This window comes from Osmerus mordax, chromosome 5 (genome assembly GCF_038355195.1).
Source record: "Osmerus mordax isolate fOsmMor3 chromosome 5, fOsmMor3.pri, whole genome shotgun sequence".
NCBI classification, from domain to species: Eukaryota; Metazoa; Chordata; class Actinopteri; order Osmeriformes; family Osmeridae; genus Osmerus; species Osmerus mordax.
In genome coordinates, this window is record NC_090054.1 from 11,651,401 (window position 1) to 11,676,921 (window position 25,521).

General features: G+C 52.1%; 1 protein-coding gene across 1 annotated transcript in view; it reads left to right on the forward strand.

Moving 5' to 3' along the window:
- The window catches only part of birc6 (baculoviral IAP repeat containing 6), a 53,519-nt gene extending 28,473 nt beyond the window's left edge, over positions 1-25,046 (forward strand). Inside the window, 9 exon segments of the mRNA XM_067236616.1 lie at positions 3,887-4,114; positions 5,958-6,100; positions 8,269-8,379; positions 9,274-9,491; positions 12,181-12,342; positions 13,151-13,228; positions 14,567-14,755; positions 22,476-22,610; positions 23,713-25,046. Of these exon segments, the coding sequence (XP_067092717.1) occupies positions 3,887-4,114; positions 5,958-6,100; positions 8,269-8,379; positions 9,274-9,491; positions 12,181-12,342; positions 13,151-13,228; positions 14,567-14,755; positions 22,476-22,610; positions 23,713-23,892 (1,444 nt within the window). The 3' untranslated portion in view covers positions 23,893-25,046.
- Positions 25,047-25,521: the final 475 nt, after the last annotated feature.

Genomic DNA, 25,521 nt, shown 5'->3' on the forward strand with positions numbered 1-25,521 from the left:
ATTGGAGGATTGCACTTAGCTTGATGGGATCCTGTGCGCCAGCTCCTTTGCCCCTGCAAAGCCTGAGCCAAAATGGCGGGTGTGAGACATTGTTAATGTCTCCTGGCTTTTCTATTCTGACATCTGTAAATAGTTGATGTGTCTGTCACTGCTCCGGCGGAGCAGATGCTTGGAGCTCGTCCTAGCGCTCGGAGCTCGTCCTAGCGCTCGTCCTAGCGCTCGGAGCTCGTCCTAGCGCTCGGAGCTCGTCCTGGCGCTCGGAGCTTGTCCTGGCGCTCGGAGCTTGTCCTGGCGCTCGGAGCTCGTCCTGGCGCTCGGAGCTCGTCCTAGCGTTCGTCCTGGCGCTCAGAGCTCGTCCTGGCGCTCGGAGCTCGTCCTAGCGTTCGTCCTAGCACTCAGAGCTCGTCCTAGCGCTCGTCCTAGCACTCAGAGCTCGTCCTAGCGCTCGTCCTAGCACTCAGAGCTCGTCCTGGCGCTCGGAGCTCGTCCTAGCGTTCGTCCTAGCACTCAGAGCTCGTCCTAGCGCTCGTCCTAGCACTCAGAGCTCGTCCTAGCGCTCGTCCTAGCGCTCACACAACTCCCCGGCGCCATCGTCTCCATTTTCATCTTATGTCCCCCAATGAATTGTAAATAGTTTTCTCTCATCTATCTTCCTCCGATTGGGTTTTTGTCAGTCTTATGGGAATGTGTACTAGCGACATCACACAAGACAAGTTGGATATCGGTGATTCAACGGCCGTTACATGCATTGAACAGGCCACTTAACTTACTAGTCACGCAATATGTGAGAAACTGAATCACCCCGGCACTGGCCTGTTTCTCCAGTGTCCAACCGGTAGACCAGACCCGTGCGTGTCTGGCAGAGTTCAGAGGAGAGGTGTCTGGGAGGAAGCGGAGCCAATGCCCCATGTTCTCCTAGATGTCACAAGCAGTATAGCTCCCTGTGAGAAACACCATCAACCTTTAACCAGCCCACGGGTGTGTGAGTGTTTGTGGTTGTATGTTCTCCTTGCAGGATGACTTTCCATCGTGTGCACAGCACCTATCTGGAGAGGGAGTCTCAAAACATCTGCCAAGCCATCGTGGCTGGAGGTCATGGTTTGGGACACATCCACTTTGGTTTCAGGCTTCTGTTTCAGTGTCTAGAAAACGACCAAACTTTTCAAAATCGCCTTTTGGATTTTCTACCTTAATTGTTTAAAGTCAAGTTCCAGCATTTAAATGAAGGGAATGGCAGACATGGTATATTTCTCTCTTGGTTTGAAAATGCATAGAGCAACATTGGTGAGTGTTAGGATGTACTGTTTTGGGATCAGCCAGCCTTTAAGTTGGACCTGGACTCTCCTATGTAGTAGTATGTGCACATGTGAAATGCATATTTTGTCTTCCATGAGGATAAGGTTTGTCCTGTCCTTACTTAACCTACAGTACACTGACCTTGTTCTTCGTCACCCCCATGGAGAAGCTGCTTTTTAAACTGCTTACTCGATTCGATATCCCTCCATTTCCTTCAGTGAAGTCTATCATGTTGGCTGTAAATCAGTTAGTACAAATGAAATGACGGCATGCGGAGGTGGGGGTGGAGGGGGTACAAGGGGAATGGGCGGAGTCTGACATTGACCAGGAGTAGCCCAGACACGTGGACGCCACCACACACAGATCAGCCCACCGTTAGACGCATTAAACCTAAGAGCTTAAGGGGGGGGTGGGGGGGGGGGGGGGGGGAGGAGAGGGAGAAAGAGAGGCCCAGTTTCCAGGGCTTCTAGCGGTAATTGCTCCAATGGCAGGGCAGGGATTGGGGATGCTACGCGTAGCGACACACAGCGAGACGATTGGAACGCAGATTAAAGTTGAGAGAGGTCAATGTTGTTCAAATGCTGGGAAAAGGGGACGTTGGAGGGGCCCGGAATTCCAATATAAATGTAAAACAGGCCGGGAGCCACGGCCTGGGCCGTCCTGCACCATTTGAGGCTTCGCTCCTCACTGGCCCAGCTCAGGGCTGGGACGTGGAGGAATACACACGGGGCTACATGGGCACCACACACACACACACGGACATGGCTATAGAGTGGAAAAAAACAAGACACAAGGAATGCGTGCAGAACAATGTTGTCCAATTCAGCATCTTCCCTTGCATGGCGTCCGATGATAGCTGCTAACCGTGTGTGTGTGTGCTCTCAGTGTCCACCAACACTGCCCTGTTGTGCCTCTAGAAAACCCCGGGCCCATCCGAATGCATGCGTAACTGCATCCCATCTCCGAATCCCAATGTGCGTCACCGTCCTTCGGCCACACAAAGGAAGCCAGCTCCATCTTCTAACCTGGTTTCGAGACACACAGGGCCCTAGCCTTCTAGGCGCTCCCAGCCGACCCACCAGCAGCACCACACCATTGTTACTTAAAGTTCCATAGAGGTGTGAAGTGGGAGCTGTCAGTCGTGGTCACGGGGATGAGGAGGGCCCTGTATGGAATCCCATCAGCGCCTGGCCCGAGCTGAGCTCCGAACAACCAAGCTTGACCGCCTTCTGTCACGAGGACCCCTCGCTAAATATAATATCTCTCTCTCCTGTGCTCTCTCTCCTGTTCTCGCTCTCTCTCTCTCTCTCTCTCTCTCTCTCTCTCTCTCTCTCTCTCGTTGTCTCTGTCTCTCAGTCACTCTCTTTCTCCCTTGTGTTCCTCTGTCAAGCCCTCACTCCCCCCCCCCCCCCCCCCCTCCCACCCCATTTGTTCACTCTCTTATTTTCCAACTAGCCAGAGCCCACCTAGATTTTCCAATCTATCATCCTGGCCGACCCCATTTTCTTCAAAAATGACACCCCGATATTCCCTCTCTTTTCTTCTCCTTTTCTTATTTGATGCAGTGGCGGGTTGGGGAGGTGGTAGAAGAGGTGGGAGGCCGTGTCTTCAGGCTTTGCTTTCCATTCGCTTCCCTCCGGGCCCTCCAGGCTAGCTCTCCTCGGGTTCATTATAGAGAGAGCCCGACAAGCCGGCTGTGACGTCGCGTTCAGGGACACCCCGGGACAGTATAGTTTTGGGGGGGGGGGGGGGCGGGCTTGGCCCCGCACATTTGTTTGTGAGGACTCCAAATTGAGTTCTGGACTCTTGTTTGCCTGCCTCGGGGCCCTATCTTCGCTCTCGCTTGTCATTTGTCATTTTTGTCCATTTCTGGAAATCTAATCATCTTTAATATCCCCCCCCACCACCCCTTTCTCTCCTTTACCATCCTGGCGCTCGCCGCCATCTATCTACTCTCTTCCTTTTCTTCCCCCCTTTTCTCTGTCTTCCTCTACATGTCGCTCTCGGCTGCGGGCGCAATCTCCGAGCGATCCGGAATTCTACTGAGCCTCGTCTTAATCCATCCTGTAGTCAGTCACTTAGCGCTCTCGTTAAGACCTCGTGGACACACACACACACACACACACACAGAGAGCAGTTCATGCAAGGCCAGCAGATGGATGCGCTTGTAATTTCGTTCTCGTGTTCCGAGATATCGAATGAATTTTTCACTTGGTGTCTTGAGAAGCCAGCCGGATGTTGAAGTCCTCAGTGTTTGCTGATGCGTGGAGCCGTGGCTCCCCTCTCGACAGGAACCCAGCATGAGCTAGCAGGCAAGCAGGCAGCCGGGGCGAGGATTTAGGTGGACGGAAACCATTCCTGCGCCTGCGCTGCTCGCAAGATGATGACGACGACATCACGCTCCATTCGATGTTCCGCGATTGACGCCGGTCTGCACCTTGTTGGGCATGATCTTGTGGTTCCTTTTGTGGTGACTCCAGCCCAGTCAAAGTGGACTTAAGTCGCTATGACGTCGCTCGCGCAGATATCCACGCTCGACGCGCCCTCTCTAACCCCCCCTCCCTCTCTTCTTCTCCATCTTTCCGTGTAGTTCTGGACATGGCACGCCACGTGCCCCTGTACCGGGCCCTGCTGGAGCTGCTGAGGGCCACCTCCACCTCCACCGCCTGGTGCCCCTGCTGCTGCCCCTGTCGGGAGACCCCGGGGCCCCGGACGAGGAGGAGGACGACGACGAGGAGCACGCCGAGGGCCAGAGCTCGGTGGGCATGCTGCTGGCCAAGATGAAGACCTGCGTGGACACCTACACCAACCGCCTCAGGTACACACACCCGACAGGGGCTGTCTTGAACAGACTTAAGCAGGCCAGGTTGATCCGGTTTGTGGATATTCCGTACACAGTTGGCTGTGGGCAAGAATGTTAGGAATTAGCCTGCCTTTAAATATATCTATATTTTTCAAAGCTATAGGAGATGTAGGAGCGATCGTAATTATGATTCACTTTCCAGGGTCAGACGGTCCTCTTCTCTCCTAGCTACCTGTTCCCCATGAGGAGACAGAGCCGAGTAGACCCCCCCCCCCCCCCCCCCCCCTGTTTATAGGAATTAAGTTAAGGTAGCAAACTTGACCTCTGATCTCTCCTCCCTATCTGTCACACCGGGCCCACCGTTGAGGAAGCTGTGCTAAGACCCCACGGAGGAAGCCAACAGCCTTTTAACCTGAAGCCCTCCCCTCACCAGAGAATACTGCAGTAGCTTGGCACACAAATCCCTCACACAACCCCCTTGGATTCTGTGAATATTTATCAATATTTAAACTGGAAGATGGGGTTGGATATCTGCCTCATTGATAGGAGTGTCAAACCAGTCGCCATAGAGGTAGGATCCTCGATGACTCACATTTGGTTTCCCACCCGCCTTTGCGACTACTTATGAATTTAAGAAACCAGAAAGGAAGGTATTTTTTTGAAGGCTCGTCATGTGGGACTAGCCACAAATATGTCTGGACATATATCCATGTTGGTGAGAACATATATGGCCTACATTACTCAAAAGCCTTGGGAATGGATCTTGGTCCTTTCTGTTATTTCCCCACCAGGCATTTCTAGTCTGTTCCGCTTCCAGCGTATCAGCCTCATAGTTGGCACTAGGGGAGATGGAGGTTTGGCTTAAATGAAGGAACAGCAGCGCTAGTATTGTGATAGCAGCTCAACCCCGGGTGATAACCAGCCTCTGTACCTCTGTACAACCAGACACCTTTGCAAGCACAAAACCCCACCCCCACACACAGACACCCCCCCACACAACCCCACACACACAGCCACGCACACACTATGTAATGAGCCCCGGCTAGCCAGCCAGCCAGTCACAGTAAAATGTGGACTTCACGCTCTGCATTCAAAAAGTTCCACCAGAGGGGGGGGGGGGGGGGTGATTGGGTGTCAGCTTCACCGCTGTTGTCCTCAGCCAAAACGGAGGACTCTGAAGGAGGTGGGGGAGGTTATGTGAACTTGGCCGGTGTTCAACCTCACAAAAGGTCACTGACCATGCCCTCCCCTCCCTCCCACCCTCACTAGCCTGTTTCTCCGTGGCCACATCATCTCTACCTCTCCTGCGTTGAAGATGGCTTGGGCGTCGCTCCGCCCACCTTCCCTAACCACCTTCCTGCTTCTCCCCTCACGCGACCTGAAACCCCATGCAAAAGTAGCCTATCGTTTTTTTGTTTTTGTTTTGTAGACCCTCTGAAAACTCTTTTTGGAGAGGTCAAGGTTTATCCTCAGGCACTAGTTCAGTTATTTATGCTGGACGGCCGTACAATAAGCTGCCTGAATAATGCATGGCTCCTGGGTAGCGGGAGGCTCTGAAGCGAGCCCTGGCCCCTTCATTCACCTGTCGAACACTGGGTCAGACGTCTGCCTTTCTACCCGGCTTTGACGCTTTGCCCTCCCAACACCTGTGGGTGTTACTGGCCATGAAAAATGGATCGGAAATGCATCAATATTTCACTCGTATGTCAAGTCGATGTGGAGGGATTGGCTGCATCAGATCACAACCGCCTGTTAAAGAATACCCAACCCCCCCCCCCCCCCCCCCCTCACCTCTTCTTCTTTTGTTGATTCGCTTCGTCCGTCGCCCTAATGGCACGGTTGTCTCTGTCCCTCCCAGGTCGAAGAAAGACAAGAGTAAAGTGGTGAAGACGGACCCCTCGGACCCAGAGCCGGAGGGCCTGACCCTGCTGGTCCCAGACATCCAGAGGACGGCGGAGATCGTCTACGCCGCCACCACCAGCCTCCGGCAGGCCAACCAGGGTACGACACACACACACACTCACTAACACCTGTCGCACATGTCCAACCAAGGCCAAACAGAGGACACAATTACAGTTGGTCCTGTCCCAACTACTTAGGCTGCTATTTAAAATGACGCGCAGCCAGACGGTGTCAGTGTCTGTTTTGGAAAGCTCCACTTCACCCAGTGGATATCTGTCTCCTCGGTCTCCCCAGTATTTGGCCCTCGACCAAGATGAATCCGCTTCTCTCGCCGATGTTCGTCGGGAATAATTTCAGCAGGTCCCAATTTGCCTCTCTGCCTCCATATTTCTCCCCTCCACCCCCGGCTTTGTCTCTCCGTGCCACCGTTCCTAGGACAAGGGCACGGAAATGGGTCTCCTAAGTTTAGCCCATTCCACCAGTCGAAATTCCCTGGGACGTGATCGACGGCCGCCCTCTCCTCTGGGTCTTATTCACGGAGGATAACAACCCGTTTTCAGCCCCGGAACGTTCTCTCCGTCACCCCCTTCATCTCCCTGAGTGACGGGGCAAACTGACGCCGGGTCACATCTGTCCCTTAACAGGGTCCCCGATTCATCACCGCCCTGATGGATGGTCTCCTGTGGGGAGCAGTTGTTTTTATCGCGTCCCCCCCCCTCCGCAAGATGGCCGCTGGCCTTCGTCCCCACACAGCCAAAGAGACACCCAGTTGTCCCCAGAGCCCCATAAGGAGGACCGGGGGGGCCTCCATTACTCACCTGGGTCAAAGAAAGCGGTGGCCATCGACTCGTGTCTCCGAGTCCGAATTGACCGTTACGTTCTCTCTCACACACACACACCCCACTCTGACTCCCCCCCCCCCCATCCCTTTAGCTACGATGTGTTTCACATTATTCATCTACCTCTCCCCCGTCTCCTCCCCATCGATGGCCGTCTCAAATGATCACTGAGGAAGGGGAGTGGGGAGGAGGGGGGGAGGGGCGTAACATAGATGAAGATCAATGTCTCTTGTCATTTTACATGAGGAAATCCATACTGTAACGGCCGTGGAAACCAGCACCCCCTCAAAGGGAGCGCGTGTGTGTGTTTGTGTTGCTTCGTTAGCTCCAACGGATATGTAATTGTTTAATTAGTATAGTCTTTAAGGGCTGGCAAAGGAGGGGGCTGGTCCAGAAGGGGACACACACACTATGGGTGTTCGGGCAATGGCATGTATCGAATCCTGGAATGTCCCCCCCCCCCCCCCACCAACCTCGTACACACACACGCACATTGCTGACGTGCCAAGAGGAAGGCGATAGAAATGGAAAGGACCGACAACGGCTGAATTCCCGCTGTAATAGAGGCCGTTAAACGCACCAGTAGTTTAATGCTAAGTACAGCTCTCCCAGGTAACGTGCGGAGGGGGGCCCGGGTGGGGAGCCAAGCCGCCGTTGTACCATAAATGTGCTATATATAGATCGTTAATTAAGTTGATGCATTATCCGTCCTCTCCCTTCAAGCCCCGTGTTTTATCGGGGGGGGAGGGGGGGGGGGGGAGAGGGGGTTTTGATCGCCGCCCGTGTGCCATCATCATTCGTCTCGTACGCCGTTTTGTGCTGTCGATAATGAACGGGGGGGATTTGAAGGGACTGGGGGGCGCGGAGGTAGGGAAGAGGGGGGGGGGGGGTAGGGGGTGAGTCCCCTAACGATGGCACTTCTCATTAGCTGATAGAATGAATGGGTTTTCGCTCCTGTGCAGTGAAGCGGCGTCGACAGGCAGACGGGAGAATTCATACGATTGTAATATTTACTAACAAGAATTCTTTACGTCCCTTCGACCGCATGACCTGTCTGAAGAAAAGGACGGTGTGGATGTGTGTGTGTGTGTGTGTGAGACCGCCAGGTTTAATACTAAGCTTGTGGGGCCGGCCCAGTGGCCTGCTGAGATGAGAGTTGTGACAAACGGCCCTGGTGGCAGGCAGGCCGGCAGGCCGTCAGCCCAGCGCTCACAACCAGATGACTTTGAAGCCCCTTTATCCCCTCCTTGCTCACATGTTCTCTCTCCTTTTCCCTACTCTCTCCCTCTTCCTTCCTCCCTCCCACTTCCCTTCCTCTCTCGCTTGCTCTCTCTCTCCCTCTTCCTCCCTCCCACTTCCCTTCCTCGCTCGCTCGCTCTCTCTCTCCCTCCCCCTCTCTCTCTCGCTCTCTCTCCTTCCCTCCATCAGAGAGGAAGCTGGCCGAGTCGTCGAAGAAGGTGTCCACGCGGGCCAAGCCCTTGTCCATCCTGCGCTCAGTGGAGGAAAAATTTGTGGCCGCCATGAAGAAGCTCCAGTTTGGTGAGTGCTCCTGACTGCTTCTGGAACTGTCCAGGGTGTCCCCTCAGACCGCATCTCTCCCTCCACATCTCCTCCCGTCTGCCCCCCCCCCCCCCCGAGTCTCACATCTCATTCCTCCGTTCCTAGATTGATCGGGGGGGGGGGGGGTGGATTTGTTGCCGCCGCAAATAGATTTTAGCAAGTGTCCTCTTGACGTTCAATGTAATCAGCAGTGACATTAACGCAAACAGGGTTTTTGTTGTGCCTACGCGTCCCAGTTCTTAAAGTGGGGGTTCGGGGGGGGGGAGGGGGGTGTTGGAAGAGGTTCTCTAGAGTACGAGAGTGCTCTAGAGAAGCCATGATTCAAGACGTGGAAGATGGGGGCCTGCGTTATTAGTCAATATAGATTCAGACCGATGGTCCTCTCATAGACACAAAGCACGAGAGGCCCTTTCTGGAGTGTAAATAAATAGGAAGACTGGGCTTATCTCGAACTCGCGGCCAACAATAACTGGGGCACAGTGTGTGTTCAATACCATTTAAATAGACCTTGTAGTTTCAAGCAGCCACCGGCAAGGGTAGCACTCTGCTATGATGACAGGTTGGTTTAATCTCCCGACGTGGATAGCCTGTTAACCTTCTTACATTATCACCAATTCACAGCCTTCTGCAGCTATTGCCATTATTCGCCTGTGGTTTGTGTCCTCTTGCGGTAATGGATGTTGTTACGATTTATTTTCTTTCGTATATAAAATACAGGTTTTATGGGCTGTGTACCTAAATGGTTGCTGTAGCGCACGATACAAGTCAACCAAGTAGACTGACGTATTTTGGGCCTCCCTCTCTCTCCCTCTCCCTCTCTCTCTCTCTCTCTCTCTCCCTCTCCCCCTCCCGTCCTCCCTCTCTCCGGGACAGACACGTTCGAGATGGTGTCGGAGGACGAGGACGGTAAGCTGGTGTTCAAGGTCAACTACCACTACATGTCTCAGGTGAAGAACGCCAACGACGCCAACAGTGCGGCGCGCGCCCGCCGCCTGGCGCAGGAGGCCGTCACGCTGTCCACCTCGCTGCCGCTGTCCTCCTCCTCCAGCGTGTTCGTCCGCTGCGACGAGGAGCGCCTCGACATCATGAAGGTAGATGGGGCCTCGCTTTGAGACGGACTGTTCTCTTAGCCCCGCGGGGGGCTAAGAGAACAGTCTTTCTGGGATTGATTCATTCAGCCTGCTTTCAATGAAACAGATTTTGAAAGTATGTCATCTCTTAAAGAAAAAAAAAGAAGAGGTGGTTCATTTTTGTCACCTCTATTTTTGAATATTTCTTTTAACTTCCTTTTAAAACAAATTTACACCACCTAATCTAACATGAACGCGACTATTTTTCCCGGTCCATTAAGACAGTACATTTCTCCCTGCAGTTTTTTATTTTATTTTATTTTTTAACAAGCTCTCTTCCTGTATTCACAGGTTCCAAGTTGACACCATAGTAGTAACAACCCAATGTGATTCCCCTTCCCACTATCTTAATACCCAGTTCACATATTCGCTTCTCATCGGACCATTATACAGTAGCCATGGTCACGTGAAGCACGTGTGTCCTAATCCAGCAGAGCCCTGTGTTAAAACGGGATTTCCGTTTGGTGATATTCATGCTCTTTCACGAGGCTGTTTTATCGCCTCTCCCCTATCAGTTCATGACACCCCCCACAGCCTCAGAAAAAGCCAGGCTAACCCGCGACGGAGTGCTTCTCAATCAAGGTGCTTGTAAAAGTGCCCTCGCTGTCGTGGTACTGTTTCAGTTCAACAGAACGAGGCCCCCGCAGCGAGATAACACTGTCAGCCCAGCGGTGATGAGTTCCCTCAGATTTGGGGGAGAACGAGGGCATTTTTCTGGGCACTCCACGAGACTGCTAACTGCGATTCAGCATTCCCACACTTGCTCAGAACGGGTATCATGGACCAGTGACATTTAATAGAAAGACCCCTTGTGCGTTTCTGTTTATTTGTATTTTTCGAGGAATGACAAAGACCTCTCCCGGTAAATGTCAAAAGCTAAACGTTTGTTTCTGTTTCCTGGAAAAGATCACTGAAGTCACTAAAGTCTCTCCATGAAGAGAACCAGGGAAAGGTCACTGATTGGCTCGGGGTTTGGTACATTGGGTGAAGCCCCCCTTCCTGTCTTCTTCACCCCCCCCTCCCCAGCCTGCTAGCCTCCTAGTCCTAGTTCATTAGTCTGGGTCTTCAGCCATCTGTACCAGGAAGCTGGCTCTGTACTAGCTTAAAGGCAATGAACAGGAAAGTGTTAACCGACTCTGAACACTTGCACTCAGAGAGACACCGTTGCATGTTTACGTCAAAACAGGCTTCCCACCAGACCCATGAGACCCCCCCCCCTATCCCCTATCCCCCAGGTTCAGGGCCCCAGTTAGCTCATGCGTGTGCACACAGACACTCTCCCTCACCGCTTGTCCTCTCAATGCTACGCATGGCCTTGCTGTAGAATCTGCCATCCATGTTGTCTGCTACCTCCCCTGTTTCCATACTCTGTCTGGTTCGGTCTGTTTACCGTGACCAACCACTCCCCCCCCCCCCCCCCCCTTCTCCCTCTCACTTTCTCCCCCCTTCCCTTTTTCTTCGGGTTTTCTCTCCACGTTTCCTATCAGCCAGGCTCTCTCCAGGTTACGTGCCTTGGCAGCATTGCCTGTTCAACCTCTCCTCTCTTCCCCCTCTCCTACCTCCCTCCCCTCTTAAACCTCCAATCTGATATCTAGTCCGACTCTCCATTAAAGACACCTTGTCTGCTGACGTTCACCAGTCTCTGTCCCCAGGCCTCTTTCATTTCCTTTGTTCTTTCTTGCCCCCCCCCCCTTCATACACACACAAACAGGCACTCTCAACACGCTAGCAAACAGAAAACAAACATGGCAGGAAGTCCACTCCTCGACTCCTCTGAAGTCTTGAGCACCAGATGCACTTTAAGGCTCTGGGTAGAGCCGGGTTTCATTTGAGATTAACAGAGCGGTCGTCAGGACCCCACCGCCTCCTCCAGACACACACGCATCTCTCCTACACACACGCACACATAATCTCTCCTACACACACGCGCACACAATCTCTCTCACACACACGCACACACAATCTCTCTCTCACATACACAAACTCCCTATCACACACAAGACCGCCAGCCGGCTAATGCGGAAAATCGCTAAAGAGTGGAAGAGGGGGAGAGAGGGATAAAGATGGGCTGTGAAGGAGAGAGGAAAAGAGCACGAGTCTGCTTCCTCCTCCACTTCCTCCCCACCTGAAAGGGCTCCCAAACATCGATGAGACACTGATACCCAGGGAGACTTCAGCGCCTGCTTCCTGGCCGTGCAGGAAGATTGCTGGACTTTATTTTGTATTTTTTTCTGAGATTGCCCTCCTAAGCGCTTGACAGAGAGAACTTTCTTTTTGTTTTCCAGCTCTTTATACCTTTCGTGATTAATGAGGTAATCTCATGTAGCGTGGGAATTAATTGGATTTCTCCGACAGCTATGAGGGTGGTTAACCAGGAAGGCACTTCTGTTGTTTTTGCTGTCTTTTTGCGAGCGGGAAAAAAAGCGTTCTCCATCGAAACGGACCTCACGAGGACATCCGTCTCTGTATATTTTCTATATGTCTGGCTTTTTACCTATTTACCCCCACAAGTTACTGACTTTAGTTGGCCTCATGGTCAGCTGAGAGCAGACGTTTGCATTAACCCCTGCGTTCCCATTCACAGGTCACACAGTGCCCCCCACCCCCCCACCCCAACTTTAATGGCCACTTTTCCCTCTGCGTGTGCCAGGTTCTCATCACGGGCCCGGCAGACACGCCCTACGCCAACGGCTGCTTTGAGTTTGACGTGTACTTCCCCCAGGACTACCCCAACTCCCCCCCCCTGGTCAACCTGGAGACCACCGGGGGCCACAGCGTGCGCTTCAACCCCAACCTCTACAACGACGGCAAGGTGAGACCCAGTCATGAGCAAAGGGTGAACAGAAAGAGGCAGAATAGTCTGTGAAGCTGTGAATTAGAGGTGTGTGTGTCCCAATTTTGTCTGGGATTTGATGAGGCTTTCTGTTATGGTCCGACTGTACAACCATGGTTAAGTGAGAGAGAAGTCTATTCAGACACAGGAGACCTCCATTTGGCTACCGTCTTCCCCCCACCTCACATCCTTCCCTTATTCTGTTCATCTTGTTTTCGCTGTCGGCATGCCCCTCCCCCCTCACTCCTTCCTCCCTCTTCTGCCTCCAGTCATCCGCCCCATCTCCTTCCCTCTCATCCTCTCCCCCCCCCCCCCCCTCCCTCGGTGGCAAGGAGCCGTTAAGGTGCTGGAGCCTGTCACATTGGCTCCCACTCATTAGGAGGGCCGCTGACAGTCCACATCTATTTTCATAATGGAGGCAGACAGCAGCAGGCGCCCGGTGGCGGCCATGGCCACGGCGACTGCCCCCCTCCGCTCACTACCGAGGGAGGGGGGTGGGGAGGCGATGGATGGATTGGTCGAGAGATGGATAGGATGATGGAGAAGAGGGAAAGGCAGTTCGGTGGTGATGGAGGGGGGGGGGGAGGAGGAGGAGGGATGGGTGGATAGCGAGGTAGGGACGAAAGAGCGAGGGACAAAGAGAGAGGCCACCTTTGACCCCTGCCTAGGGATGTTTACTGGTCACCTTCCTCTTCTAACTTGATCTCGGAGTGGAGCACACTGCTGTGGTCTGAAACTGTCTGTGTCTGTCTGTGTCTGTCTGTGTCTGTCTGTCTGTCTGTCTAAGGTGTGTTTAAGCATCCTCAACACCTGGCACGGGAGACCCGAGGAGAAGTGGAACCCACATACCTCTAGCTTCTTACAGGTGAGATGCGCTCACACACACACACACACACACGCACTCCTAATCAGGCACACACACACACACACAATCCTTCAGTTCCATAATGAGATTGGCTCATCGCAGCCCTGAGCACTGTGTCAATAGTGATAGTAGGTTATTACCCTGTCTAAACCTGACCTCAAGGGGCTTCGGTATTATTAGTTTGACTGTTTTGACGGCTCCCTGAAAGCTCATCGGTTGGACTCTGTGTTGGGCAAACTTTAGTCTTTACTTTGGATCATTCCGTAACCCCAGGCGACACTCCGACACTCCCTCGGTAGGTGTGTGCGAGCGCGCCGCGCAGGCACACACACTCATCGCTGGCATGGGAGACGCGCTGCCGCCCGTGCACAGAGCATCTTCATGATCCCGTCAGACACGCTGCCTTTCACCGGGCCGGTGTACGCACGACGCAGAGAGTCGTTCTCCATGTCTTATCGATCCAAGCAACAAGCAAGCAATATGCTCCCTCGTTGTTTCGCTCGCTCGCTCTCTCTCTCTCGCTCTCTCTCCCCCTCGCGCTTTCTCTCCTCTCCCTCTCTCGATCTCTCTCCTCTCTCGATCTCTCTCTCGCTAGTTCTCTATAATTTCCTCATTTATGGGGTTGAAGAGTTCATAGAGATGTTTCCATCGATTATCATTCCAGTCAGTTCACCGGATCAATAGTGCAAAACCAGAGGGGATGATGTGGGGGCGGGGCTGGAATCAAGTGGTAATCAGACAGGGTTGATATTGGATATCCCATCTTGGTTCAGCCGGGCTGCGAGGGGAAGGGAGATCTGGGTCGATGTCAGGGCCCATGCGAAGGTCCTTAAAAGCAAGTCACTTTTTGTGAGGTGGCTACCCTTGCTCTTCTATTGACACGAGTACCAGGCTGGTTATCTGACGGGTTAACCGTCCCACTCCCATCACCCCCACCACCCCGTGTTTAAGAGGACAGGCGCTGAGACTGGGCCTTAGCAAGAGAGACATGTACCCCTTCTCTTTAAGAAACGCCGGGGCATTCATAAAATATTTAATGACAATGTAATTACACATTATAATTTTTTTTCTAATTGAATTTCATGATATACCGCGATGAGATTATGCTTTTTTTTTTTGGTGGTGGTGGTGGTGGGGTTGAAGATCTCTTCTTCTCGGTGTCGTCCTGTCACGCTTTGCTGCATGGCTGGAGGGATCACCGCTCTCCCTCCCTCCCCTCACTCAGGCCCTCCCACCTCCATGGCGCTTTTTCCTTCTCCTGGCACGCACACGTTGACCTAATCCTGGCCTCATCTTTCTCCCTCCCTCCCTCCTCTCTTCCCTCCCTCCCTCCTCCAGGTGCTGGTGTCGGTCCAGTCCTTGATCCTCGTGGCGGAGCCCTACTTCAACGAGCCGGGCTACGAGCGCTCGCGCGGCACCCCCAGCGGCACGCAGAGTTCCCGCGAGTACGACGGCAACATCCGGCAGGCTTCGGTCAAGTGGGCCATGCTGGAGCAGATGCGCAACCCCTCGCCCTGCTTCAAAGAGGTGAGAGAGACCCACCGTTTTGACCTCACCTGCTCCCACTGCGCTCAACCCCCCCCCCTCCTCCTCGCCCCAACCCTTCTACTTTATCCCCTCTTACCCACAGTGCTCTAACCTCAGAATCTGCCTTAAAAGTAGAAATACACCTGATATCACCAGAAACCCTTACTCTCCTTTAAACCTGTCATCCAGCCACCACCGCCACCCCCAAATCTCCCAAAGTCAGAGACTGAAGAGGGTTGCACTGCGCCTCTTTCTTCTCCCAGGAGGTGAGAGCTGCCACAGCCTCTGGCTCCAAACCCTGGAACATTCCTCCTGCCCCTACCACTGCCCTTTATCCTAACCTCCGCTCTTCTGGGGAACGCTGGAAGCTTAGTGTCTAGTTTTAACCTCCGTCTTTGAGGCTTGTTGAGAACCTACCGAATCCCCCATCCCTTAGCAGTGTGTGCAGGTGGCAGATATCCTTAAATACCCCTCCAGACTCCAGCCCCTCGCTCTTCTCTACTTCATACTTCAAAGAGGAGGTTAGCAAGAGGTGATTTAAGCCTGGCTTCCGCCCACCCCCCCCCCCCCACCCCCCTTACCCTGGTCCCTTCCTAAGAATCCTCCTTTAAACAGTCCGGAACATTCTGCACACACTCCTCCGACACAGTACAATCCCACGGATTGATTAGAAAGGATGTGTCTGCTCCTGGGGAGGAGGAGGAGGGGGGGGGGGGGGGGAGTGTTAGCTCAGCAGCCGAACGGACGTTAGCCTTCTCAATCCCTCAGGTAGATGATGTCCTCATTTTGGTGGGTCTCTCTCCATGTCCCGCTCCCTCCCTCGCTCGACTCTCCCTTTATCTATCCATCCGTCTCTCCCCCGCATCTTTTTATTTTATTTTTGTATTTCCGCCCATCCCTGACAAAGGCTTGAGCTAACAGCTCAGCGGGGGTGGGTGGGGGTGATAATTGACCCTGCTCTGTAGAGGAAGAGGAGGGGGGAATGTGAGAGGAGGAGGATAAGGGAAGCAACAGAAAAAATGACTCACCGGGGGGGGGAGGAGGAGAGAGAGAGAGTCGAGTTGGCTCAAGTCGAGAAAGCTAAGAACGAAACTGACCCAGAGCTGGAGGTCCGGCTCATCGAGGGGAGATGTCTGAGGGTGGTGGCTGAGAGGAGGGGGGAGAGGAGGAGAGCGCCTCCCGATGAACACAACTCCAGTCTGGCTCCTACGTGGCCTGTATCCATCACGTAGCTCGCACACTCAGTCTCTCTCTCTCTCTGCAGCGTTACAGGTGCACGCGCTTCATTTCCGCGTCGCATCATTTGAAAGTCAACCCGTCGGCCAGTGCTCCTCTGTACCACCACCAGTCACTGACTTGTCTTTGTCATTTACTGCACTTTAATCTGCGTGTGAGTGCCTGTGCACGTACACCTCAAAAAGTCAGCATTGATTAAAATATTGGATTGAGGGAATGTTAGCCCTGGATGAAAACACCGAATTCAATTAAGATACCAGATGCTCGCTGTGCTGCCAAGCCCACCTCTGCCTCTGCCAGACAGTAATGCATTTTCCTGCCTCCATCTCTCTCTCTCTCTCTCTCTCTCCATCTTTCTCTCCCTCCTTTTTCTCTCTGTTAATCTTCCTGTCACTTATTCGTTCTCTACCTGCGATTCCTCTAGACTAATGTTTTCGTACACCGAGACATCAACTGGATAGACCTGACGCTGGAGAGAGAAAGGGAGGGGGTAAAAAGAGAAGAGGAATAGAGAAGGAAGTGAGGCACTCGGGGAACTGAGTATGTTCTCCTCTCACCTTGCTCAGAAAGGAAACTAGACTGAGCGATGGCTGGCTAGTCCCCTCCGGCGCACACACACACACACGTCCTCCCTCACGCCCTCATGACCCTCATATCATACAGCATCTATTATATATGACTTCACTTGGACTTCCCACCGAACAGAGAAACCTGATCTCTGGGGGATTACTCGGATAAATGAAGAAACGCTTGGGGATACCTCCAGGATGTTTAGAGAGGGTTAGAAAAACACACTTGATGTTCGAGCTACACCAAGCATGCTCCTGTTTGTTTTGTTTTGGTCAGGTTGTACAAACGGGACAGCCTTAGCCACATCACCCACCGCTCCTAGTAGAATTCCATGCTCTGAGGAGAAAGGGCCTCATCGGTGTGTGTGCTGTGGTCTGGGGGTGAAAATAGCCGCTCTACACAGCACATTGGGTAATGAAAACCAAGCCGGTGTTCCGTGCAGCAAAATTGCCCGTGGATTAGAACCAGGGAGCACAGAAGGGAAATGGCAGGTCTTGGTAACAGCTCCTGAATAAGGGAGCGCGCCAGCCAGGCGAAAGCCCCCCCCTCACCTCCCCCCCCACCCCCTCCGACTCGCATACCCCACCCCCACCATCTGAAATTCAATTAGGCTTGTGACACACCCCTCCCGTCGCACAATCCACTCTGCCTCTGGCGTCTTAAGTGGGCCAGAGGCACAAGAGAGGCCAGAGGCACAAGAGGCCAGAGGCAAAAGACACAGCCGGCAACCACATCCGGGTAGAACCAGGTGGAAGACGCGCTCGCACACCTAAACGCCAAGTCTCCGTGAGGGGCCCGCGTGCACAAACGGGCACGACCCCCCCCCACACAAAAAAAAAAAAAAGGGGGCACTGCGACTTTCATCCCAGTTTGGAGGAGGAGGTCTCTGGAGGAGCAGACGTCTGGTTTGAGTTGAACTCGAAAACCTCTCTCTGACACTGCAGACGGCTCTATTTACGTCCCCTCTGGTGTGTCATCGTGTATGAGAATCCAAACTTTCCGCTTCCTATTTGTAGCCTGAAAGCAAAGATTCGGAAGCGAAGCCTGCATTATGCACCAGCCGGATTGTCAGGTGGAATTAGGGACAACAGGTTGCTTGTTGAAATATAGATCATTTCGTGTCTGCGTCTCTCGAGTGTGTGTTTGTGTGAGAGAGAGATACTGTCAGAGCATAGGGAGAACGAGAGTGTTTAGCCTGTCGGAGTGTGAATGGCCCATTAGTGGCTAACATTCTCAGCGACCGCCCCATAATCTGTTAGTACTGTCATTCCCCCGGAAGCGTGGCCATCCCCCGTCCTCCTCCTTAATGGTTCAGTCCACACTGGGGTGAGGGTCACTCCCACAGATCTATCTACCTGACAAACCGGCCTTGTCAATGGAGAAATGACAACAGCAATGATGGGAGGCAGGCACTGGGGTCCAACTAAGCAGGCTCATCCTTGTGTTTAGCCCATTTGGCCTTGAACGTGTGTGTATGGGGGGGGGGCTGTGGGTTCATGATCTCAGGGACCCGCTACCTTACGTGCTCCTGTGTTCGTTTGCCGTGTAAACACGACAATGATTCAGCAACGAGCGGGACCACACGCACGCACACACCTGCAGCACGCACCGAATGTGGCTTGCTCACGCGGTCAAATGAAATGAGTCATTGTGTTGACACTCCATTATGGTGCATTATTGATGGGTTTTAGTGAGACACCTTCGCCCAGTGGGACCCGGCCAGGCCATGGTGTGTGAAACCTGCTTAACCCAGCCTGGTTAACGCTACACCAGCTGGGGGGGGGGGGGGCTTGTTGCCACGGTGCAGTTCGCTAGGGGGAGAGAGGGTTTTAGGGAAAGATCTAGCTCCTGGTTCTCGTGACTGAGAGAGCTTTCTGCTTCTCTCTCAAACACGCACACCCAAACACACACACCCACACACTCTCACCCGCACACACACAGCTGAACACGGAGGTAGGGAAAAGCCAAGAGCGGAGCAGCGATGTGCCTCTGCCGCCTGGGTTGCCATGGCTACGCTGGCAAGGAAATTGATCACTCCCAGCAAACGCCCCCCCCTTTCCATCTCCTTTTTATCTCCCATCTCTTCCCCTCTTCCACACTTGCTCACACTCATATTCTCAGTCTCTTCTGTCTCTCACGCACACACACAGCTCGGTGGCTGCCGATGAGTTAAGGGTGTCATAGAGACATCGGATGGGGGCTTTAGAATGTCACTTTTTTAGTCACAGATAGCTCGGTGACGGATGAGAACGAGGTGTGGGGGGAAGGGGGGGCGGGGCATTGGGAACATCTCGCACTGGTGAGAGGAAAAACCATGTGAGATGTCCATAACCATGATTGAGGATGCGGGCATTCAATGTCTCTGTCTCGCCAACACACACACACGCATTATACCTTCAATGTCTTTACCACACCTCCCCAAGCACACAAAAACACTCCATCGCTGTCTCACAGACACCACTGGAGGCAGGGCCTGTTGTGTCGAGGTCGGCGCGAATAAAGCCGACCTGTTCCTCCCTGCCTCACAGACCGCCATCCAGAGGACAAGTCTTGCCATCTGCTTGTGCCGCATGTGCCCAGCTGGGGAAGCAAACCCTGCCCCCCCCCCCTCTCTCTCTCTCTCTCTTTCTCTCTACAAAACCACTGGAACCACTGTGAATACACACATTCGCTCTCACGGAAGCTAGTGTCAGAACGCATCAACCAGGCTCTAAACGCGTCACGTACAGGCACGGCAACCACTTCAAATCCTTACCGGACCTCGTTTCCTGACGTGAGCGAGTTGAGGCCTGGGAGATGGACTGCCTGCGCTGTGGCTCGCGTCTCCACCACTCACTCCTCCGTCGCCGTCTTATCCAGCGGCCTCGATCTCCCTTCCGAATACATTGTTCTGCAGGTTGCTAATGCGCTTGTAAAGGCGTTCACAGCTCAAATAGCTAATTAGCCGTGAGCCACCGCGGGATGAGGAAGTTGTTAGCACCGAGATGGACAATTGTGTTATCATCCGTGTACGTCTCATTTGGTAACGTGTACGCAACTTATCCCTGTCGCGATACCTTTATTATCAGCCCATCCGTTCAGTACAGCTACCGCAGGCCTGAAGCTCTCGGGAGGGATGTAAGCTCCTTCTTTCTTCCAAGCTATTACCTGTTATCCAGTCAGGGTTAGATTGGCGCCGAAAAGTACGGGAAGAATGAGACTCGAATCATTCGCAAACCCGTGGAGCTTTTTCTGTAATCTGAGAGGACAGATATCCTCTCTTTTAGATGGTGAATCTGTCTGCACGTGTTCTGGGTGAGCTGGAGAATCTCGATTCCAGCACCCCACACCCAGACAGCCAGTGGGAATATTTACGGTTTAGTCTAAGACCTGAGCGTTCAGGTCACGGTCACGTTGAAGCGGTCACGGTGACCACGAAGACGAGGAAAGGGAGGGAAGGGAGGGGGGGGGGGGGGACAGAAACTTTGTAAATATCCCTGACGTGATTCATTCTTACCCCTGACATATACACTCCCCTTGCCCGCTGGATTAATGAGTGGACAGCATAGCCTAAAAAGGTCACTTAGTTCATACTGAAACGGGGGCATGGACTCACCAGACCGTGTATCGCGTGTATCTAGGCATGTATTGGTATGCGCATGTTTGTGTGTTTGTTCTCGTGTGCGTGTGTGTGTCATTGGACGTTTTTAAAGGTCACTGGTCCGATTCACGCCCCCCACTCTGATGAGCATGCGCGGTAGCATGTTCAGAAACTGTGAGGAGGTGGAACGCCCAGGTCTCCCACCCCCCTGAACACGGTGGGATCTCTGCACACACATCCCCCTCCATGGCTCCGCGTCCAGCCTGGGCAGGGTACAGTTGGTGCACGGAAGGCGGTTTGTTTGTGAACGGCCACGGGGGGGGGGGGGGGGGGGGGGGGGGGGGGGGGGGGGAGGAGGGACATGAGCGATCGCTCTCGTTCACGTCGGACGCCAGCGTGACCTTGAAGCGTTTCCCCGGCAATCAGTGGAGAGGGAGGGGGGGGATGGCGGCGGCGGCGGCGGCTTCGAAGAACTCGTTAGAAATAACTCAAGCAGGAGAGACTGAGGGAGGGAAGGAAGGGGGGGGGGGAGGAGGTTCCAGATGGAGAGAGAGAGATGGTGTGAGAGGTGGAAGGGTACGGGAGAAGGATAGAGGTAGGGAAGAGAGGAACTGAGATGCGAGAGGAGGAGAGTGAAAGGAGGGACGGAAGAGGTCGAGTGGAGGAGCTGTCGTCTTCTCTCGCTCTCGTCTCCAGAGTCTCCGGGTCCTGCTGGATAGCAGGGGCAGCATTCCGGATGGGAACTCCTCCTCCACACAGTAGCTGCCGGGGAAAAGGGGACGTGGTGAACAGTTACCGCATCATCCCAGTCCACCCACCCTGGCGACTGTTGCTAGGAGAGGGAAGGGAGGAGTGGGGGTTTTAGGGAGGGGCGGGGGTGGGCTAGAGGGGTTGATTGTCAGATTGACAGAACCCATTGTGTGTGTGTAGATCACAGAACAAGGTCTGTTGTGACGTCCGAGCCAGGCTCATAAATGCACCTCCCCAGTAATAAACTCGGGAGAGAACTAGGCAGAGAGATACAGAAGCTAGCCAACTCTTCTTTTATTTCATTTGACACTCTCCCCCCCCCCCCCCCCTAAATAATTAAAACTGTCTGGGTAGTTACAGTTTAATACTGAAGGTAATCTTTAATGTGATCTAAACTGACTCCCGTTGGAGAGCTGTTTCTAATTCCACACCTCTCCCTTTCCCACCGTATCGTTTTTTTGTTTCTGTGATGTATGCCTTTGGCAGTTTCAATTGCAATATTAGTTTGATTAAATTGAATTGGTATCGAGTCATTTTTCTGGACATGCGTATGCCTATGGTACTCTGGTTGCATTGCCGTAGCCAGTCCACCCAGCCCTCAGTCACAATGTCTTCGAGTGAAGCAGGATAAACTGCGCACAGGCTGGTCGATTTGAGCGTGCACGCAAACACACGCTCATTCACACATTCACGCTCTCTCACACCTCCAGACACACACACTATCTAGTCCTTTATTTTCATTTTTTTTTGTTCTTCCGACCTCTAACACACGCACGCAACCTGATGCGATGAAACAAAGACTGTAGCTCAGAAAGCAAGCCCCATCGGTATACAGTACAGCACATGTGCCCGTCGACGCAATCTCAAGCCCGCTTGACAACCGCCCTCTCCAGACAACAGACAGCCGAGGGGGGGGAACGCGGTTGAAGCTCAGGCTCTGTTCCAGCTCCTCCAGTAGGAAGGGAGCGTTTTCTATTTATTTCAGCTCCCCCCACTTCAAAGCGGCCCGTCTGCACAGCTCCTGCTCCCAGCCAGAGCGAGCCTGCCTCCCCCTGCTGCTTGGCAGCACGGAGGACGACTTGAAAAGTTTCCTCACAACCCGCTGCTGTAGCTTCCCCAAAGTTACTCGGAGGAATGGTGGGAGAATTGAGTGTCCCCTGCCCGATCGTAAATCTACCTGAAAGAGCACAGTGAGGGAGCCAGGATTCATTTACTGGTATTTTAGTTTCTTCTTAATAAAAATATATTTGTATACAGTTTTCTCATACCTAACATGGCGTGAACCTCTGGGGTCGGAACTGTGGTTTAGTCACGATACTCAGAATTGAAAGATGTGGTTTTAGGCGGAGTTGCGGGGGATAAAAGGCATCAATTCATCATCCTTGAATATGCCGCTAATGGTACCTACTGGCCACGGAGGCGACTGACTCACACCGTCCATGTCTGATGGCCGAGCCAGTGGTGACCTTTCAACATGGGAGGAGGAGGAGGACGCCACGCGTTTGCATGCGCTTGTCGTCGTCGCCGCCGGTTTCGGACGCAATCTTTGTGGGACCTGTGTTCTGACCTTGCCTGCTCTTCCAGGTGATCCACAAGCACTTCTACCTGAAGCGGGCGGAGATCATGGGGCAGTGTGAGGAGTGGATCGCCGACATCCAGCAGTACAGCACCGACAAGAGAGTGGGCCGCACCATGTCCCACCACGCTGCAGCTCTCAAGGTAACCACGCACACCTCTGTTCACTTTGCTCATCCCGGCGAAACGGCCACACGCTGGATATACAAAATATATACCAACTCCCATTTTTGTTTGTAAAGCCCTGTTTTTTGTAAGCCTAATGATCCGAAGGGCTTCACAGTTGGTTTGCACCAGTAACCAACCCCTCAGAGAATACCGCCAGGGTTTTACTTTACCAGACCGCGAATTGTACCACCAATATCACACTTTTTAACAGGCACACACTGCACTCACACACACACACAGCTTTGATACCAGTCCATGTTGTGTTAATGAAGTGTGAATAGTCTGCAGAGGACAACATCCCGGGTGTTTACACTGGGCCTCGACAGGTCCTGATTCATCACTCCCAGAAGGCTCCCCTCGTTCTCACACACTTCCGAGACCGACTGAGCCAGCCGTGCAGGAGCTGATAACACACGCGCGCACACACACCCACTGTCCCACTGGTAGCTGTTCTCTCTGGCAGTGAACAACCACCACAATTAATATCTACAGTAAATAATCCCTGCAACACTGATAACGACTGCACAGAGAGCCTACGTTTCAGGCCTTGTGTTGTGGACGTCGCAGGAGCCAGGGTGTTGTTCAGAGTAGGGGTAGTAGATTGGACTGGTTATCAGGTCCGTGCATCATGGTGTGTCAGCAAACATTGCCCCCCCTGGATGTTCAGGGTGGTTTTAGTGCCTATTCCTCACAGTCACCTTAGCCACCAATTGACTGCTAGTCTTGGGTTCACATTTGTGTTCATTTTGCCTGTCCTGGCCTTTTTATGTTGTTGTAAATGGTTGTTTTACCATTGCTGGGTGTTTAAGGGCATAGTTTAAAGAAGGGAAATGTGATCCTTCAGCTCCGGTGTTGCTTAGTTTTGCCTACGTGTTCTCATCCCCTGCCCAGATACCACCCATCGGCTCAGATATTCCTCAGTGTCCACCTGTAGTTTCATTTGTGTATTTGTTTGTTTCGCCCCCCTGCTCCTTCGAGCATGACTAGCATTCGTTCAGTCGACTGTCCATCGAACCATTTAAATGCAGCGCAGCCGTACTTTTGAACTCATCTCTGGCCCCTGTCTCTGCCCTCTCAGCGTCACACGGCCCAGCTCCGAGAGGAGCTCCTCAAGCTGCCCTGCCCAGAGGGCCTGGAGCCCGACGCCGAGGAATTCTCAGAGAAGACCACCACCCTCATGGTCAAGGAGCAGCCCAATCAGGATGCGGAGAAGCCAAGCGGCAGCCAGGAAGGCCACTGCAGCGAGGGCCAGCTATGAGCCCCGCCCCCCCGCTCAGCACCTGTCCCGCCCCTTTTAGCAGTGGCCACTCCTCCTCACGACTATTACTATTGTTATTGAATAGACTTGACGGCTTTGAAGCACAAGCCACCATTTTGTCAATATTTGTATGTAAGAATCTAATTATGTAATAGCTGAAAAAGAGAGGACCGGGGAAATGCGACAATATGAAACCGCTTACAAAACGACAAAAATAAGACAAAAACTCCGAACTATGCTATGCCCTTAAGGAAACAGTCAACAAAAACGAAATTATCTTTTATTTACCTGTAAAAGAGTGTAAACTTTTGTGCTTTTTTTCCAATTGTGAAATAACCACTGATTGGTATGTTATTAAACTTGTTTATGTATACATAATGACAGAGCAAATCACAGAATATATAAGGGAACTACCTTTAGAGAAGAATGTTTACTGAATGTTAATTTCCTTTCCTTTTTTTTCTTTTTCTATTTTTTTTCTTTTTTGGACTGTTAGCGCAAGGACAGTTGTAACCAAGAATATATTGGTCATTCTTTAAGAATACTATTTAAAATCCGAGAAATAAGGACACACACACGTACACTTTCCTGAATTTGAGAAATATTCTGGTTTCCCATTGACATCGCTTATTTGATTTCTACAGGAAACTGTAAACTTCAATAAAGGCTGAAATGGACATTCTTAACTGCTATGACGTTATCCCTTTTACAGGTTGTTCTGAAATGCTATGAACATGTTTTTTTTCTGCCTCACTAATTCTGAATGCAAGTTTAATAAATGCAACCTGTTTTACTTTGCCCGGATATATAAATTGATACGAATTTGTAGATCACAAGAGTTTGTATGTAAGATGCAATTGGGAGATGAACGTGTATGAAGGCTTGTGCATGTGTGTTTACCTGTGTGTGTGCAAAAATCCCGGTGATATACAAAGCTGTGATGTGCCTTTGATCTACATCATACCACAAAAAAATTCTAATACAATTTATTTCTACAATTTAACTACTCAGCTCCTTGCAAAAGAAAATAAGAACTGCTTTGATCTTTTTTTTTTTATGTTGATTCCAAGTGAAAGAAAATGCACTTTCTATTTTACTCCCAGTACAGCCACATACTCCTTTTGGTAGGACATTAAATGGAGCTTGAAAATGTGGATTGATTGTGCGAATGCTTTTTTTTTAAATTTTTTCTGGGGTTTTGAACAGCACTTGGACTTGACCCTGTTATCTAAATAAGAAATAAGAGCAGCAAAAACATACCACCAATCCACCCGGGAGAATGGGTACCACACTTAAGGTCCAGGGTGGTTTACCAGTGGGTTCATTCACATGGGTTTCATATCAGTAGACTGGACTGAAGTTACTGAGGACGGAACTTGGATTTTTGAACAAAAATATCTGCTTGGATTTTAGGGGATTTGATATCTTGCATCCTATCTCCAAAAACGGCAGTCCAGTTACAAAGAAAACATTATCCTTGATACAGGGAAAAAACCTACATGACAACTCGACAGAGTTGTTTTGCCACTACACACATGGATTATGATGTACAAGAGACGATGGGAAAAAGCTTGCTTGATGTACTTATGTGATTTATTATTTATTCCCCTACACTTTAGAACTCCAAAG